Here is a 19,816-nt window from a genome sequence, read left to right as displayed (position 1 = left end):
CCTGAAACAGCACGCACTCTCTTGGATGATGTCAAACACTTCTGGAGAAAGGGTGAATGGAGCCAACTAGTTAGACCCTAGATGCTGAGATCATTCACTGTGTGCTTGTCCATACTTCAGATGAAAAAAAAAACAACCACATTTTTATCTGACAGCTTAGGTTAGCAGAGAAATGCTGGCACAAACATTGCCCCCAAAACACCTGCACGCATTCGGAAATGAAAAATATGTGCAGAATCATGCATTTAGGTTTCGCAGTCCTAAGCAGATCCTGTATGATTGTGAGAGGGGGGGGGGGGGGAGGAGAAACAGCCATGAACACCAAACAGGCGAGAGGTCTGGGGGGTGTTTGTATCTCGTGAACGCGAGGTTGCCAGAGTGTGACACAGCCATGAAAGACGCATACAGGCCGATACTGTAAAATGTGCGGGAGAACGGGCGCTCAACACTACCTCTCCTGGGCACGCGATACCCTATTTAAATGAGTCGTCGTGCTAAAAAGTAGGCAGCTAGGGACAATAGCGCACCCCTAGCACCTCCCCAGGAGAGCTGGCTGTCAGCGGGTCTGGAAAACGGACGCTCGGTTTTATGAGCCATGGGTTAGGAAAATGAACACCCATAAAGCTGAGCATCCGGTTTTCTAACCTGACCCGCCGGCACTTTTTTTTTTTTTTTTTAACCTTTTGGTTCCTCCGACTTAATATTGCCAGAATATTAAGTCGGAGGATGCACAGAAAAGCAGTATTTCTGCTTTTCTGCACACTTTTCCGGGTTGCTCAGAAATTAACGGCTGCCCTTGGACAGGCGCTAATTTCTGAGTGTAAAATGTGCGGATCGGGCGCACATTTTCTGTATCCTGGGTGAATAACTAATAGCCTCATCAACATGTATTTGCATGTGTTGAGCACTATTAATTTCGGGGGGGGTGGTGGTGTGTGGGGGGGTTGTGGTTTGGCCGCGTGTTTTGAATGCGCTAAACCCCTTATTGTTTAAGGGGTAGTGGTCGCGCGCTCAGCTGAGCGCACTTGACTGTATTGGCCTGATAGTGCTTAGGGACAGGTATAGCCAGCATAAAAAGGAGGTGATAACGTCTCCGTACAAATCACTAGTTGCACCTCCTCTCCAAACGGACGCAGACGGGGGCAGTCAGAGTAGGGTTACCAGAATGCTGCGGCGTCTTCACAACCAGACCTGTGAAATGAGACTTAAGGACCGAGAGGAGATAGGTTAGAGGCATTCAAAATCTTAAAAGGTTCGAAAAGCAAACCTTCTCCAGGGGGAAGGTGTCATGAAGTGTGGCTGACTCAGGAGTAACCTAAGGAAATATTTCTTAAGAGAAGGGGTGGTGGATGCATGGAACGGAGCAAAACTCAGTAAAGAATTCAGAGGATCCCTAAGAGAGCAAGCAGGCAGTGAGCAGGACAAATGATCTGCCAGAAAGGACTATGTTTCTAATCAAAAAAATGAAGGCCACTTACAAAAGTCATGAAAACGTTTTGAAACAAACTTTTACATTCCATTTGAACATGCAGCAGGTCCAGGCTCTACGTGCAATGTAACACCTGCACCTTCCAACCCTAGAAGTGACATGCTGGGGGGGTCCTGAGGGTGAAGAGCTTATAGCATAAGTCTTCACAAAGAGATCCTGCGCACTAGGGGATCCCGCGACTGCCTTTCCATTTCATTTAAGCTTCTCCTTGGAACATGATCCTCATTAAAGAGACGCTCCTGGCACTTACTACTAAGGTGGTGTGCACAGGCTCAGAGAGGGGAAGGGTGAGAGCTATGGTGCTGGAGTAGAGCCAAGGGTGCACCTCAGAGCAGGCTCCCCCCAGTTATCTGGGCATGCTTCAAAGATGAAGGGGGGAAAGACCCAAAAACCCCAAGTCTGTATTCGCATGACAATTTCAAATAGCATATTTTATGTGCTTCTGTTCTCTGGCTCTGTGTGTCTTGTACTTGGTCCTGACAATGGAGGTTGGAGAACCTGTCAAGGGGAGGAGGAGTATGTGTTTTGAGGGCAGGAGAGGTGACGCGTGTCTTTGTGTGGAGGGGTGTTATAGGAGGACCTACACTTTCTTGCACCCTCTCTCCTCTGCCTCCCCCCTCCATCCCACACCACTCACAATGCTTTCTTTCCGTCCCTCTTCCCTAGTCTCCTGCCCTCACGCTCCCACACCACTCTGCTCCCAGGTCTTTCTCCTCTCCCCATGTTGTCGGCAGGAGGACGAGAGGCGTTGGGGTAGGCGGCAGCAGCCAAAGAGCCAGCAGCTTCTCCAGGCCTCCTGCCAGCCCTGCTGCTACATCCTGCGCTTCTGTTTGTCCACCTTTCTGCTAGTCTCACCTGTGACATCACTGACGAATGGACAGACAGACAGACAAAACTGAAAACATAAGCACATTAAAAAGAAAAGAATTAAACACGCTAAAAACGAAAGAGAGGCGTCCGATTACAGGCAGACTCGGAAATGCACAAAACACTGCTGCTCCTCCAGCTTATTCCTACAACACTGCCCCGTATCTCAGCACTCACCTCTCTAAGACAGCGTTGATGAGTCCAGCCCTAGAGGTGAAGAGTTTATGGCTCCCACTGTCCCTTGGGAAGGTGGAGTGGGGGGTGAGGGAAGGGAGGAAGTGTCCTGCGCCGTTCACACTCGAGCTCACAGATGGCACAACGTCTATATTTGGTTACTGTTTTAGCCCTTTAATAACATGAACATCTGTTGTGCTTCAATTTCCACGGAGAAAGAGGAGGAGGAAGGGGTTTTAAACTGGTGACCCGTGCTCCACGTTTCGCTCTGTCCTGTATCCCCCATATAGATATACTTATTTCCCTGTCACCAAGCATCTTGCCTTTTCTCGCACTCTGTGGCGTCATTCTTGACCCATTATTGACACGAATGGACCAAGGGGTGACTAGAAGAAGCCCAAGGAGGCGGGAAACTGGCTTTGTTTATTCTAGCCTCATGTTTTCTTGCTCCTCGTTTTTTTGTGGTGCCCTCTATTTTTAGCTTCTCTCTATTTCGTTTTCTTTGGCCTAATTCTCTCAGGACCATGGTTTTAATTCTTTCTCTGGATCCTTCTGCCTTTCCGTCCTGGTCGTCTGGCTTCTGCATCCCTTGGATGCTGATCCCTTGTGCTATTATCCTCATGGGCTGACTTCATATTTTTTTTACAGGGGTTAAATTTCAACCATGATGCATGAAAAGTAGAGCCGGGCAGCTTTGACCCCTCTCCTTTGCAACTCCTTTTACCAACAATCAAACTGTTATATTGTGTGGAAAACTGGCAACATCCCTGCAGGTCTGAGTTCCTCTAGTCCCCTGTGGACTGAACTGGTTCTTCAGGTTTTCATTTCCAGACCTAGAACATAAGGGTCAACATTGCCCAGGTAAACGTGGAAGAAATCCTCACCGTTGGCAATGCTTGCTACGGTTACTGGGCATGGTAAGGCTACCTTCCCAACATTCATGTCTAAAAATTGGAACGTCCTAACTGACATGTGATCGAAATGTTTTATTTTGTGGTGGTCTGGGCTGTGGGAAGGGAGGGAAATCTTTGCAGGTCACATCTTCTTGGTGGTGGCCACGGCCTACCAGGCTGCTGCCCCCCAAAACTCACACGAGATCTAAGTTCCTGATCGATGCACGCGTGGGAATGGTGCATTCAGAGAAGTTACAATCTCAACCCATGCAATCACCGGTGACTCACAAGGCACTATTCTGATATAGGAGTGAAGGATCTAACTCCAGTGTCTACACATAAGACCCATGCGATGATGATGCACATCGCGCAAGGGCAGCACAGGCGCTCTCCATTTCATCAACCACAATAAGAATGACAAGGTGAGCGCAAGGGCCACTTTGATGTTCGGTTAACGGGCCAATTGTGCTGGGCCTCTTCTGATGCTGAGGAAATGTAACTGAAGCATAAGGTTTGCCCAACAGCAAGGATCTCCTCCTGACCTCTAGAGGCTCAACCACAAAGCTGTTGGTTCCAATTCCAGCCGAGACACGTCCTCATATGTAACATTGCGCTTTACTGATGCAGTAAGCATGCGCACAAGCTACGCCAGTTTTCAAAGGGAGCGCACTAATCTGCAATTGCTCTGTAAATTCATCCTATTGAAGCCTACTATCCAGAGCGTGTCAATTTCCACACATACTTTTTAAAATGAGAAAGGGTGTGTGTAAGTGAAAGGTCCACCGCAATCCCTCGCCCAGGAATACATCCACACAGGCTGGGTAAACGTACGTGCAAGCAGCACATATACATGTTAGTTGACCTAAATCGGACAGGCAATTTTATAAAACTCCATTTCTGGACGGAAAAAACAGTGTTTTACATGCATTTGGAAATGATCTCCTGCATCATCTGAAAAGGTTTTTCGGAGATGCCTTCTGTAAACCCACTGCTGGGGGAAGGACAGAGCGGTGTGGGGAATCGGAGCAAGAAATACTGCTGCCCGCCACGCCTTTCACTTCAGACCCCATGAGCGCCCTTCACACAAGCAGAACACACCGCGGCCAACAGGTGACGAGGAACCTGAAGCAGAGTGCCTAGGGCGACAGGAATGGCATTTAGGTCTTCACAATGAACAAAATGTGACCGTCTAAAGGGAACCCGGGCCTCCGCAATGAATGGACCTGGCCTGTCCATGCTCCCTGCCGATTTTTACAGCCAATCTTGTCCATCTGCATGCCGGTATACCCACTTCCCACTGGCTAAGCAATGGGAGGGAACACAACAGGCATGCCAGAAACAAGAAACTGGGACTCACTGGGACCCAAGAGAAAATATGACTTATAATGAAAATGATAAAAAAAAAATCATATGAAGGAAACCTCTGGGAAAAAGTGAAAATATTCTGTCCAATTTTTTGGGCTGACCCCTCTGCACAAAAGGAGGTGATTAGCCAGAAGGGACACAGTCCTCCAGCTTGCATGTGTGTTTCTGCCATAGAACTCCCCCACTCATATTTCAATGTTTCATTAGGTTAGACTCACTTTGGGACAAAGTTTATGGATACTTTTTTCCTGTGGACTTTGCACTGTGTTTGAAAGAGAAAGTACAGGCCTGCTTTCCCTCTGTAACGTCTCACAGGTACTTATGCACCTGTTAATTCCTATGGAAAATAGCTTGAAAATACAATCAATTCACTTTATTCTATGATCCTGCCCAAAACAGCTCCAACAAGACCCGTAAACGCGGCCAAAAGAACCCCATGTATGCTTTCAGCCGTATTGAAGGAAGGCACTATTCAGATGGCCTACTGATTGGCTTATATCACGATTAACCCATGAAAATGACTTGGAATATTCTCCTTCCCAAATTGCACTAGCTGTTCAGAAAGATCGACGACGGAAGCTGGCGCTGAGCTCTCCCCGTGCATACAAGGCATTGAGCGGTCACCAAGAGATGACCTTTGTGGACCTAGGCCACGAACCATTGGATGCGGCTCCTGCAGGCACCTCTGACATGCAGACAAGGCAGCTGGGCTCCTAACACTATTCTCGGGGACATATTTGGGGCCTCAGCAATAATAACGATAAGAGGGGGTGGCGGAGGGGGGTTTGGATAGAATCGTTTGCAGGATGGTAGAACAAAACAAATCATTATCTGAACCAAAATGAACGCTTACTGGACAGTTGGCCAGGCCACTTTAAGTCTCTCTCGCTCATGTTGCGTTTATGGAGAAATGCCTTCAGCCGGTAAGATTGTCTTCCTCTATGCGTGGTGTCTCCAGGTGAAGGGAAATGCTAATTGTGCTGCTAGACTGAAGGAGGAAGGGGGAGATTTTGTTCCATGACACTAAACGGTTTGTTTTGATTATTAAGATGATCAGAAAGCAATTCTGAATGTGACAGTCAAGTCAATGAAGAGCAGGAGCCTCCCCTGAGGATGAGGAAGAGAGAGCTACCCGTCTTCTGAAGTTCACAACTTGGCCCAGCTATCAGTGTAAGGCAACATACAAGCAGACGAGGTTCTCACAAAATATAGGTAATCAAGTCTCATGAATATATCTTATGTTGCGGATATCCTGAAAAATCAGACCCATTGGAGACCCTCGAAGACTAGAGCTGGACAGCCCTGATTTGGTGGGTTTGTGTGGGGAGGGGAGAGGAGGAGGGAGTTGCTGGTCGCCAGTAGATACAGTTAACAAGGCAAAGTTTTTAAGGATTCCCCTACCCTATAACCGTAGTTATCAGTAAATGACATAAGGTCCCATAGCCTGCTCACCTGTACTAACTCTCTTCTCACTTCCATGGGTTGACGGGGGTAGGTGACACAGACTACGGTGCTTCTGAAAACGCATGATTTGTGAAAGCGTGAGGGTCTAGTGTGCACGGTGAGAAAGGCTTGATTGGCTGATGCCTTCTTCTGCATACGATGATGTAATAATGAAGATGGCTATTATAGGGTGAGTTTTATGAATTATACGCTAACGTCTAGGGAGCGATTCCACATGGTCAAAGAGAAACTTCACTCCTGATTTACTATAGCTTCTTGACCCATAGATACAGTGAAAAAGTTTAGTAAATCAGGCCCCTAGTGATCAAAATCTTTGTTTGCAGCTTCTGTAAAGTCTAATCCCCCAGGGGCAGGACAAGACGCAGAACCTGAGGCTGCAGAAAGAGAAATACCTGCCCTTGTAGGAATGATCTGTGAGTGGCCGGATTGAAGCCTGAATATCCTCCCCTTGCAGACAGGAGGGATCAAGAATGGCTCCCTTACAGAAACACAGGTCTGCCCCACGTAAACGTTGGCATGCATTTCTGCAGGCGCTCCTGCAGAGATCTGGGCCCACGGCATGTGCCATAGTGCGCACCGCGGGCACATTTTGCAAGCATGTCTGAAGGCAGGGGGTGATAAGACTCCTTTGATTGCTTTCACTGTAGCATTCAAGAAGTCCCAAAACGTTTCTCGTTACTAACCCTTGCCTGAGAAGTTTTTAAAATCCTATTTTTGCTAGCAAGGATAAAACTGCATCGTCGCATGAAAGTCTCTCCTCTCACGGTTGGTACAGGAATTTGAAAACCAGTATGGAATATCAATGATGTCATCTAGAAGCGGCTGCACCAATATAAGAATTATCCATGAAAATTACAGGCCTGCCTACCCACACCCTCCTATCTCTGGGTCTGATTCCTCCCACAGCGGTGTGGTTCGTCCGTGTGCTGCCTCCTGCTCCTCACCCATTTGTGCTGCTCGCTGGGGACAGCACCCTGTACCACCTGCAGGCTGCCCCTTCACTTTTCCCCATCTTTTGTCAAATCGCACCGCAGCAGACAGCATGCAGCACGGGATGCTCCATGTGTTCTGCACATACACAGAGGGCCCCTCCCGAAACACACAAACGCAACGCAGACCACCCGGTTGGCTGTTGTATAGGCAAAGATGAACGGTGGACAGGAGCTTTGGAAGCTGCAGAGGCCTTGTCTTCAAAATAGCCCAAGAAGGGGCTTGCCTGGTCTTGAAAGCACACATACACCCATCCACTCTGGCTAAATCTTATGGTAGTCCACGAAAAAAAGTTATCCCGGCCCTCCAAGAATGCATTCCTCTCCAGGACTCATACAGATACCACCAACGGGAAGCGGTCAAATCCATTCGAAATTCAACACAGTGGAGCCGGAAGCTTTAGGGCAGACGCACACACCTAAGCAGCTAGGGACGTCTTGTTTCAGAGCGGGCCTCTCGTTGGCAATGAATAAATGTCCTATCAGTGGTTGCTTATTCTACCTTGCACTTTTTAAAACTTGTTCTTTTTCTTCCGTTGTCGTACAGTGAGCCCAGAGCGCGGATATCGTCCTGCAAAAAATAGATCCAAATTCTATCAAAAAAAACCAGCACTTTCTTGGAACTTGACCTAGGAGGAAAGATCTGTCTGTCTGTCTGTCCGTGGAGGTTGCTACTCCGCTGTGAGGGACTCCCGGTGCCTGCTGGGGTGCAGGCAGCCGTTCATCTTCAGGCTCTGCTCCTCCGCTGCCTCCATCTGCAGGTCGTACTCCTCGTCCAGGAAGTCCAGGGAGTTGTTGCTGGGCAGCCCCCGGATGGTGAACTTGTGAGATACTTTGGCCCACTGCACTCTGTTGCTGGCCACCCGCTCGTACAGTTCGGCAGACTTGGGGAAGAGGTCTTGGAGCAGCCTGGGGAGGAAGGAGGAGTCAGGTTTTACAGGGAAACCTAAAGACGTGAGGAAACGGTATGGGGGGGGGGGGGGGGGAGAAGTCTGACAACGCTGCTCTCCCTCATGTCTCTGACCATCTTTCCAAAGCTTAGAAACCTCTCTCCTCCTCACACCTGCACTCCCTCACTCACATTCACACTTCCCACCTTCCATTCTTCCCCTTTCTTCTTTACTCCTTCTCGCTTCCTTTCACATTTTCCATCGCTCTTTCCTTCCTCCCTCGTCTCTTACTCTCCCGCCCTCTGTCCACTCATTTCTCATTCCCCTTTCTTCCCCAACTCTTGCTCTTTCTCGGCTCCTCTTGCTCTCCCATCCCCTTCCCTTGCTTTCTCTCCCCCTTCCCCCTTCTCCCTCTTCTCACTCACTTGTAAATGGGCATGGCGATGTGCTCCATGAAACTGATCTGCAGCTCAGGGATGTACGCCTTCTCCCTGTCCATCATCTCACTGGGACGATTCCCCATGGCTTTCTCCTGAAAAAGGACAAATTCAGCACCTTCTTGTTAAATCCATTCCTTTTCAGTCACAGTTTGTCTCCTTTCCTTCACCCGACTACGCCCCCCCTTTCCCTTAGAGCTTGCAATACCACGCAGTGGTTAGAGGGCGGCGCTCTGACACCTTAACAGAAGCTCCTGGCACTACCCCGAGGGGGATTCGGGCTATGCCCGGCGGTATCCTCCTCTCTCCCACAACCTCCTTCCCAGCAGCAGAAGCCCCCTCTCCAGACCTCTGCTCTACCCATGGCACCCCCCCCCCCCCCAATCTCCCCCTCCTCTCTCCTTGGTTAGCATTGCTGTAGCTCGTTCTGCAGGGACAGCAGCAGTAGCTGCAGAAACGTAAAATATCTGCACAGGGCCTGGGAGCCATCGTGCACCCACAGGCCCTCAGGCCGCCTCAGCCCTTCTCCCACTCGTGATTATTCATTGCAGTCCCCTAAAAACGTGAGAGGTTGGAGGTCCCCCAGGACAGGGCTGACAACCACTTCCCTAGGTCCTTCAGCCTTCAGCTCTGCCTAATTCATTGTCAGACCTACAGCCCCCCCCTGAGATTCTGATAAGCAAACTCCGCAATCATAATGACCCCAGCACAACCTTTCCCAGAACAATCCTGTAAAATTACATCACTGAACAAACTTTGTTTGTGTGTGTGTGTGTGTGTGTATATATATATACAGAGAGAGAGAGAGACACACACACACACACAATACAAAAATGTTTCAGACATCATGTTACAGTATCTGATGAATGTGCAATCTGTGATTTTTGGAGATAGATCTAAAAAAAAAAAAATCCCAAGAAATATCTAAATTTATCAATTGAAAGATTCACACTACACTGAAGATGCCCATTCGGTTTGACACCTGGGGCGGCCACCCACCTCGCCCCTCCCAGCCTATGTCCTTGATAAGCAGAACCTGTAATAAGTTCTTTAAAAGAATTCACATCCATTTCATTACCTACCAGGTCTCCTTGAGAGAAGAATTCCTTGTAGATCAATTCCTTAAAAATATAAAGGAACATCATTATTCATAGGGGTTAGGAGATAACAAAAAGAAACACCCCCCCCCCAGCATGCTGTCTCCTGCACATCTGTATCTGAGAGGGGCTGAATGAGCAAGCCCCTCCTCCCCCAGCATGCTGTCTCCTGCACATCTGTATCTGAGAGGTGACCACCGCAGGCCTCTGAGCAAGCCCCTCCTCCCCCAGCATGCTGTCTCCTGCACATCCATATCAGAGGTGCTGACCAGCGCAGGTCTCTGAGCAAGCCCCTCCTCCCCCAGCATGCTGTCTCCTGCACATCTGTATCTGAGAGGTGCTGACCAATGCAGGCCTCTGAGCAAGCCCCTCCTCCCCCAGCATGCTGTCTCCTGCACATCTGTATCTGAGAGGTGATGAATGAGCAAGCCCCTCCCCCCAGCATGCTGTCTCCTGCACATCTGTATCTGAGAGGTGCCGACCAATGCAGGCCTCTGAGCAAGCCCCTCCTCCCCCAGCATGCTGTCTCCTGCACATCTGTATCTGAGAGGTGCTGACCAATGCAGGCCTCTGAGCAAGCCCCTCCTCCCCCAGCATGCTGTCTCCTGCACATCTGTATCTGACAGGTGATGAATGAGCAAGCCCCTCCCCCCAGCATGCTGTCTCCTGCACATCTGTATCTGAGAGGTGCCGACCAGCGCAGGTCTCTGAGCAAGCCCCCTCCTCCCCCAGCATGCTGTCTCCTGCACATCTGTATCTGAGAGGTGACAACCGCAGGCCTCTGAGCAAGACCCTCCTCCCCCAGCATGCTGTCTCCTGCACATCTGTATCTGACAGGTGATGAATGAGCAATCCCCTCCCCCCCATCATGCTGTCTCCTGCACATCTGTATCTGAGACGTGATGACCACCGCAGGTCTCTGAGCAAGACCCTCCTCCCCCAGCATGCTGTCTCCTGTACATCTGTATCTGACAGGTGATGAATGAGCAATCCCCTCCCCCCCAGCATGCTGTCTCCTGCACATCTGTATCTGAGAGGTGCTGACCGCCGCAGGTCTCTGAGCAAGCCCCTCCTCCCCAGCATGCTGTCTCCTGCACATCTGTATCTGAGAGGTGACCACCACAGGTCTCTGAGCAAGACCCTCCTCCCCCAGCATGCTGTCTCCTGCACATCTGTATCTGAGAGGTGCTGACCAGCGCAGATCTCTGAGCAAGCCCCCTCCTCCCCCAGCATGCTGTCTCCTGCACATCTGTATCTGAGAGGTGACAACCGCAGGCCTCTGAGCAAGACCCTCCTCCTCCAGCATGCTGTCTCCTGCACATCTGTATCTGACAGGTGATGAATGAGCAAGCCCCTCCCCCCAGCATGCTGTCTCCTGCACATCTGTATCTGAGAGGTGCCGACCAGCGCAGGTCTCTGAGCAAGCCCCCTCCTCCCCCAGCATGCTGTCTCCTGCACATCTGTATCTGAGAGGTGACAACCGCAGGCCTCTGAGCAAGACCCTCCTCCCCCAGCATGCTGTCTCCTGCACATCTGTATCTGACAGGTGATGAATGAGCAATCCCCTCCCCCCCATCATGCTGTCTCCTGCACATCTGTATCTGAGACGTGATGACCACCGCAGGTCTCTGAGCAAGACCCTCCTCCCCCAGCATGCTGTCTCCTGTACATCTGTTTCTGACAGGTGCTGAATGAGCAATCCCCTCCCCCCCAGCATGCTGTCTCCTGCACATCTGTATCTGAGAGGTGCTGACCAGCGCAGGTCTCTGAGCAAGCCCCTCCTCCCCCAGCATGCTGTCTCCTGCACATCCGTATCTGAGAGGTGCTGACCAGCGCAGGTCTCTGAGCAAACCCCCTCCTCCCCCAGCATACTGTCTCCTGCACATCTGTATCTGAGAGGTGACCACCACAGGTCTCTGAGCAAGACCCTCCTCCCCCAGCATGCTGTCTCCTGCACATCTGTATCTGAGAGGTGCTGACCAGTGCAGGCCTCTGAGCAAGCCCCTCCTCCCCCAGCATGCTGTCTCCTGCACATCTGTATCTGAGAGGTGCTGCAGGTCTCTGAGCAAGCCCCTCCTCCCCCAGCATGCTGTCTCCTGCACATCTGTATCTGAGAGGTGCTGACCAGCTCAGGTCTCTGAGCAAGCCCCTCCTCCCCCAGCATGCTGTCTCCTGCACATCTGTATCTGAGAGGTGCTGACCAGCGCAGGTCTCTGAGCAAGCCCGTCCTCCCCCAGCATGCTGTCTCCTGCACATCTCTATCTGAGAGGTGCTGACCAGTGCAGGCCTCTGAGCAAGCCTCTCCTCCCCCAGCATGCTGTCTCCTGCACATCTGTATCTGAGAGGTGCTGACTACCGCAGGTCTCTGAGCAAGCCCCTCCTCCCCCAGCATGCTGTCTCCTGCACATCTGTATCTGAGAGGTGCTGACCAGCGCAGGTCTCTGAGCAAGCCCCTCCTCCCCCAGCATGCTGTCTCCTGCACATCTGTATCTGAGAGGTGCTGACCAGCGCAGGTCTCTGAGCAAGCCCCTCCTCCCCCAGCATGCTGTCTCCTGCACATCTGTATCTGAGAGGTGCTGACCACTGCAGTGGGAGGCACAGCTGAAGGATTTTCTCCCCTTTACCAAGCAAATAACTTGCGCCACACTACGGTGTGAGGGGGAAGCAGATAACTTACTGCTATCTTTCTTGTAGTTTTCCAGCCCTTAGTTTGGTCAGAGAGGTCACAAGAGGTCATGAGAAGACACAGTAGCAGGCTGTGGTGAGTTTTATTTCTGGGGTCATAGCCAACTGTAAGAAGGAGAAGTCTGGATTAGTGGCATTCTGCTTATTTCCTGCTGATCTATGTTCTATGGCAGGTTTCATCCTCCCAAAAACCTTGACCTTCCCAATGGAGTCTGGCGGCAGGGCATCAACCTCCCACCTGCCCCCCTTTCATTACTGGACAGGTTCTCAGTCTCAGCCAAAAGGCCAGCAAGAGACCTTCCTCGGTGCATGGCTTCGACCTCCACATCTGAGCTTAGCTAATAACAGGCCAGGAAGCAGATCCTACTGATTCTCTGCTTAAGAATTGCTCTCCTGCGGGGCTCGGAGCGATCAGAAGCACCGCCCATGCGCAGAAAGGATCTAACCACAGAGAGGCCGGCGGCGCCTCGGGAACTTACCTGCAGCACGGGCGGGGGAGCAGGGGAAAGAACGCACCCAGGATAGGAGGGAAACGTTTACGCCAGGGCACAACCTATCACCTTCCTATTTATTTTTTTTTTTTTTTACGTCAGAAGCTTGTCGTCGTTAAGAAATGGACAAGAACACAACCTTGCATACATTTGCTTCTTGAGCAGGCAAGGCAAACAAAGAGCGTACAACAGAAATTCCACTTTTCACCCAGTGTCACGGCCATCAATATCCAGTTAGAATTTTAATGGTGTCCCTACATTACCCTCCCCCTCTCGTTACTTAACGAATCACATCCGTTGAGCAGCTGGGATTTAAAGGCGATTTAAAGGAAGGCCTTAGTGATTAACAGTTTAAGATCAAGCTCCCGCGCCGCGGAGAGAGGCTCTGCTTGCAGGCTCTCCCCCATACGGCTATAAAAGCTGTCCTGGTGTCAAAGCCACATTCTCCATGTACATCACGTTATGTAATGAATTAAGCCATTGCCAAGAGCAGGGGGGGGACCTTACTCTCGCCAAGTCATTAGCGTAGACTTTTTCACTAAAACTAAGGCCTTCCTGGCCCCAGTTATTTTTTTTATAATTCTGTTCCATATGGGCCTGGTTAGCTTGTCTTGTTAGAAGTATTTGTAGCTTTCCGGAGTGGCTGAAATGTCGCAGCAGTGCCCGGGCGATACTCAAATAATTACGTTCAGGGCACGTGGTACAAGCCACGGTGTCCATGCAGGCTGATGTGGATGCAAACCGCTTCCGTGGCGGGCGGTCTCAAACAAGCAGGCAGGGCTGCATATTACTCCATTATAAGTGCTGGGAGTGGCCAAGCGGGTTTCTACTAATCACATTCATCTTAAAGGAAAGAAGAAAGCTTTATTCTATGTTACATCCACAAGACAAATGGAGGGCTATATTGTCTTCCTTGGCCTTTACTATGTCCCCTTTAATAGCTCTGTATTTTTAGTTTTCTTACATTAGATATAAAGTCCCTCCTGATGCAGTTTCCACGAAAAAGGGTCCGTGTTTGGGGACCATTCACTTGCATTAAAGCCTTACTGTCTGTCTGACACATCACAAAACAGAGGAATAAAAACTGGAATTCTTTGAATATTTTGGTGGACATGTACATTTTTTTCCCATCCTTCTTAATTTAAGCATTGAATTCCAGACAGCACAATTTTTAAATCTTTGCGGTATTGTAAAGCAAAGCCTGAATGCAAGTGGCTGTGCTGTGCTGGATCTGGGTCCCTCAGCCAGCGGCGAGGGCTCCTTGAAGAGAGATCAGTGAGGGGGTGTGGATGACTGGTGCCCTCATAACATTTATGTAACACTGAGAAAACGATCAATGCATGCAGCTGTGCAGATTATGCTCCCTCATTCTTAATTCATAGCTCTGGTTTTTCTGTCGATCCATTAATAATAAGACTGTCCATTGCCACTGTCCAGGGGGACGAGAGAGAGAGAAAGCAGGTTCAGGGGCAGTGCTGCTACATTTATGCAAATTTATGCACATGAGGGGAGGGTCAGGTATCTCTCCTCTCCCTGATCCTGGTCTGTGTAAATGTTCGCAACCCTGGGGTGGAGGGGGGAGAAAGAAAGGACCTATGGGCCTGTGCCCGGACCTTTGACGAACCTAGCAAGGCCCCTGGCCATTCCCTGGATCTGGAGGCCAGGGAACTGAAAACCTGCTAGCCCCTATCCAAGAAAAAGAAAACAGCACCACTCCAGATTGGGTTTGGACTTTCAGTGGTTTTCTCTGTTCTGGTTGTGAGGGGGTTTCTGATTCACCCTTCCTCACTGGGAAGCTGTGCTGTCAGAGCTGGCTTCTGCCATCATGAAACGTTTCCAGCAGCTGTTTGGGAGTGAGGAGACCCGTCACTGGATCGCTACCCTTGGGACACAGGACCCAGGCGGGGTGAAGAGGACTGAACTTTGAGGATTCAGGTGGGATTTTTTTCGGGACTCCGATTTCCCTGCCCATCTGGGACAGTCTCTGTACTCAGCACAGGAGTGATAAGCCTCATACACCAGAGAGAGCCACAGATCTAGGCAACCCCAGCTGGAAGCTGACGCAATATTTATTAACAGGGCATTCAGGCCGATGCAATAATAGTGCGGGAAAATGGGCGCTCAGAGGTGAGCACCCGCTCGCCCAACGCGCGCCCAGCCACCTCTGCTGGGGGGGGGGGTTAGCATTAAAAGGAGGCGCTATGGACAATAGCGCGCCCCTAGCGCCTCCTTATTAGTGGAAGCCCAGGAGAGGTGGCTGTCGGCGGGCTCAGGAAAATTTTACGAGCATCGGTTTTCCAAACCCACTGACAGCCATGGGGGGAGGGCGCACTTTTTGACGCGCTAAACCCCTTACAGTACAAGGGGTAGTGGACATGCGTTGAAGCATAAAGAGAGCGATGGTAATGCACACACTGAAAGGAAAGTCACCTCTCTGCCTTCACCCCCACAGAAAAGAAGCCGCACCTTGGGTTCAAGCAAGACGGGAAGAGTGTGCCCTTTGGAAACCACTAAATCCATGAAAAAAGGACTACATAACAATATTGAAAACCCCCAAAGGTTTGCTGGGCAGTCTGGATTGGCTGCTTGAGTCTTTTCCTGCTGACATTTACTATGTTACTATATTTTCAGCAGCTGAGAATCCAAGTCTCCAGTAAAACAGCAGATCTCCCGGAAAATTCCCCAACATGGTGTTGACAACCTCTGGGAATGTTCGCTCTACCTAAGTCTTGTCTTCCAATCTACTGAACTGTATTGCACAGCCCTTTCCCTTCTGCTCTATTCTCTGAAAGGTTTGTTCACCCGCCTCCCTCCCTCCTTCCACTCGCTCAGATGACGTCCCTCATGCCCACCGGGCTCTCCATGCGAGACAGTAAGAGACAAGTTTCTCTGCCACCCAAGCCGAGACATGCCCAGCAGATCCTCACCTTCTGCCATCTTCTGCAGGTCCTTGAAGATGCGCAAATGGTGGGCCAGATCTGTGGCTAGGATAATGTCCCTCATCAGGTCCAGCATCCGTTGGTAATCCTGCAGAACCAAGCAGGCACCGCCTTGTTAAAGGACAGCTTACATAAACCCCACAGGCCTGAGGTGCTAAGGGGCTTCCCTCTTCTGTGACCATGAGTGAAAAGTTAAATACAGCTGGCACTGTGCCTTAGCACTTTTAAGGCACTCCCTTGACTTACGCTGTCATTGACAGGCTCACACCAAAGCTAGGCTCTTGCCTCACTGTGTGAGTGACATATATAGAGAACCCTTGTGTTACTGTGTGACTGACTGGTGCAGAGGACACATGACCCTATGCCCTTGTCTCCTTGTGTGACTGACTGGTGCAGAGGACACATGACCCTATGCCCTTGTCTCCTTGTGTGACTGACAGGTACAGAGGACACATGACCCTATGCCCTTGTCTCCTTGTGTGACTGACAGGTACAGACGACAGGAGCCCCCTTGCCCTTGTGTAATTGTGTGAGTGACAGATACAAAGGACACATGGTGTGTACAGTTATAAGAAACTTGTCCCTCTTCTGACCCACAATTGCTGTTCTTACACTCCAGCTATGGAAATTCATCCCCATTATGAGGTCAACGGTAGAATCACAAGTGGTATAAAGAAATGTTATCCTAAACCGTGTATTGAGCTATTAAGCAGAATTTAAAAACTAATCTTAAAAACATAGAAAAACTATGCTCTTACCTGCTAATTTTCTTTCCTTGAGTCCTACCAGACTCAAGGAAAGAAAATGTGCTCACCTACTAATGGAAATAGAGAACAAGTAGCTTGCTGAATTTCCCTATTGGGGGACTCCTGCAGCCAGCAGCCCTCTAGTATTTCTGTAACAAAGCAATGAAAAACCTTTCCCACTTCCCTGTTGAGAAAGGAAATCATTAAAAACTAAAGAACTTCCACCATCCATGGGGAAAAAAGTTCCAAAACACCGAGCATTTAACTATCAATGAGAAATCATTTGGCTGACTAAACATTTCTGCAGAACAGGCTGAAGGATAATCGAGCGTATTCTTGGACTAGTCTGGTAGGACTCAAGGAAAGAAAAGGTTTCCTTCATTTTCATCCCATCAGACTAGTCCAGATGCATGGAATCTATCCAAGCAATCCTCAAAGCGGGTCGGATCCTGCCAAGCCTGCTGTCAACGCCCCCTCTCTAGAGGCTGCGGTGTCTCTAGCCGGCATATCCAAGCAGTATGATCTGATAAAGGGATGCAAGGAAGGCCAAGTTCCTGATGCTCCACCCAAGAATGAGCCTGGATCTCTCTGGGAATCACAAATCTTTTGGAGACCAAGGCTGATTCAATTGCCTCCTTGAGTGCAATGCCCCCATGCTCAGTTACCTTACAAGGGCATTCCTAGGTACGGAACATAGAGTCATGTGATGCTCCACCCAAGAAGCCTCTGGCCATAGAAGAGGATAAATGAATAATCCGACCGAAAAGTGTTTGTAATCTTTAGATACCAGAGCAGTATGCTATACATATCTTGGAGTTGAAGCTCCTTCAATTTCTCCATCGTGCCTTTTTTCGTGAAGGCTGGCAGAGACATCACCTGACTCAGATAAAAAGTGAAACTACTTTCGGTAGAAAAGATGAAACTGTACACAGGGACATTCCCTTATCAGAAAAATTCAGGAAAGGTTCTTTGCACAAAAGTGCTTGCAATTCTGAACAGATAGCTCCAGAAACACAGTCTTGCTCCTAAATCTTCAATTAATGCCTCTCTAACAGGCTGGAACGATGTCAAACACAAGGCCCGGAGAACCAAACTGAAGTCCCAAGGTCGTTCTTACAGATGGAGGAAGATGCTTCACTTCTTTCAGGAAATACTAAATATCTGGATGAGATGACAGATGCCCCCAAGTAAAAGCCCTCTATAACAGGCAATTAGTGCCACTTGAAACCTGAGGAAAGCATGGGGGGGGCCTTGGCTTCAGGGAAGAGTGCCCGAGGACAGAAAACCTAGCTGACTCCAGCTTTCAACAGAAAAGCATTATATATATTTTCATTTGTAAATGCCATGATCGTGGGAGTAGCAGTAGATAAATAATTAAAAACAAACAAACAAACAAATAAATAAATAAATAAATAAATAAGCAAGCCATTTTATTCTTTACATAAACAGAAAGAGAGCAAACAGCCTGCTTACTTCAGCAGTGCTACATCAAAAGTCAGGCATTCAGACATACTGGGTTCTGGCACAGTCCCTGGAGCTTCCTCCTCTGTCCTGGGAAACATCCTGTGTCCTAAATTCCCACTCTGGGTATGTAAACTGGACTATGCTAGATAGATGGTCTCGGGATACTACTCCATTCACCCTTTCACAAGGGAATTTAGAACCAAGCCCTTTTGCAATCCAGCCTGCAAGAAGGCCAAGATCAACAGCAGCAGCAGCTTAAAAGCGTCAAAGACCTCCCATACCCTGACACAAACTTTCTCCTTTCGATAGCAAGGCTACACGACCAAATGGAGATGGGAAATCTAACCAAACCAGTAGAAGACCTTCTCTCTGTGGTAACTCCAGTGAAGCCTCAACCAGGAGCCTCTCAAATCTACATACCAAGGTCTTCTGGGCCAATGCAGAGACATCAGGACTGCTAATCCCTGATGGGCTCTTATGCTCTGTAAATCTCTCCCCACCAACGGCTATGATGAAACACAAACAGAAGACCATGGTACTGCAGGAGACAAGGCATCCAGCCCGGACGACCTTGGTTCTCTTCTTTGGCTGAAGAATCTTGCGACCTTTGCATTCCTTGAAGTAGTCATGAGCTCCATCAGTGATTTGCCCTACCTGTCCACTATTAGTGAGAAGGGGCGTACCATTAACTCCCTCTCTCCTAAATCCAAAGTTTACTGACTGAGATAATCCACCTGAATATTTTACACTCCTACTATGTGGGTTGTGGAAATAACCTTTCGATAACTCTCAGCAAAAGTCCAACTTCCAGAGCTATGGGAAGGCTTCTGGTGCCTCTCTGGAGGTTGACAAAGGTCACTGCTATGGCATTGTTGGAGAATACCCTTACCACCCTTCCATAGATCATCAGCAAGAACACCTGCAAGGCCTTCCTTATGGCCTTTGGTTCCAAACAGCTGGTCGACCACTTTGCCTCCATGATGTTCCAGAGACCCTGGACCATCCAACCTTGACAGTGTGCTCTCCATCTGGCATTCATCGTCACTGTTATCCAAGGGACTGATTCCAAATCCATTCCTCTCCTCATGTTCCATTCCTGCAGCCACCAGATCAAGCAGTTCCTGGATTCCACCTACAGTGGCAGACTCACATTAAAATCCTGGGACTGCTGTCTCCACTGTGAAAGGAGAAACCTCCGCAGTGGTCACATGTGTGCCTAAGCCTACGGAACCAGATCCAATGCTGTCTCCATGGAGCCCAAAACTTGCAGATAAACCAGGAACTTGGAAGTATGCCTCCTCAACAGGCTTCTTGTTTGACAGCAGAGCTTGAAAATCCTTTCTGATGTCATATAAAACTTTACTCTCTGCGTATCAATGAGGGCTCATAGGTACTCCAAGGACTGAGATGTCACCAGCTTACTCTTGGTGAAATTTATCACCCAGCCAAGCTTCTGGAGGAGCTGAACTACCTATACTGAGGCCATCCAACTCTCCTCCTCTGATTTCTCATCTGATCCCTACCCTCTAGATACAGGAGTGCCACAAGGATCTGCCTTATCTGCCATCCTCTTTAATATTTATCTTCTACCACTCTGTCACTTCATCTCCAATCTTGGCATCACCTACTTTCTTTATGCTGACGATATTCAACTACTTATCCCCATAACATCTACCATTGAAGAAGCAATATACCTCACAGTAAAATACCTCAATTCAATCAAAATTTTTCTCAACCAACTAAAACTATGCTTAAATATGAACAAAACCGAATGGATCTTAATAAAAAGAAACTTCTCAACTCATTCTTCTCAAATTCCCTACATT

The 19,816-nt window shown here is 49.2% G+C and overlaps 1 protein-coding gene across 4 annotated transcripts in view; it reads right to left on the bottom strand.

Moving 5' to 3' along the window:
- Window positions 1–707: 707 nt before the first annotated feature.
- Window positions 708–19,816, bottom strand: part of PDE2A (phosphodiesterase 2A) — a 733,167-nt gene continuing 714,058 nt past the window's right edge. For all 4 annotated transcript variants that reach the window (XM_029602059.1, XM_029602057.1, XM_029602058.1 and 1 more), the window contains 5 exons: window positions 15,769–15,868; window positions 12,343–12,455; window positions 9,651–9,689; window positions 8,557–8,663; window positions 708–8,150 (listed from right to left, as the gene is read on the bottom strand). In XM_029602059.1, coding sequence (XP_029457919.1) covers window positions 7,913–8,150; window positions 8,557–8,663; window positions 9,651–9,689; window positions 12,343–12,455; window positions 15,769–15,868 — 597 coding nt within the window. In that variant the 3' untranslated portion in view covers window positions 708–7,912. The remainder of the gene's footprint in view (window positions 8,151–8,556; window positions 8,664–9,650; window positions 9,690–12,342; window positions 12,456–15,768; window positions 15,869–19,816) is intronic.

Source organism: Rhinatrema bivittatum, chromosome 5 (genome assembly GCF_901001135.1).
Source record: "Rhinatrema bivittatum chromosome 5, aRhiBiv1.1, whole genome shotgun sequence".
Taxonomy (NCBI): Eukaryota; Metazoa; Chordata; class Amphibia; order Gymnophiona; family Rhinatrematidae; genus Rhinatrema; species Rhinatrema bivittatum.
This window is presented reverse-complemented; position numbering and strand designations above follow the sequence as displayed.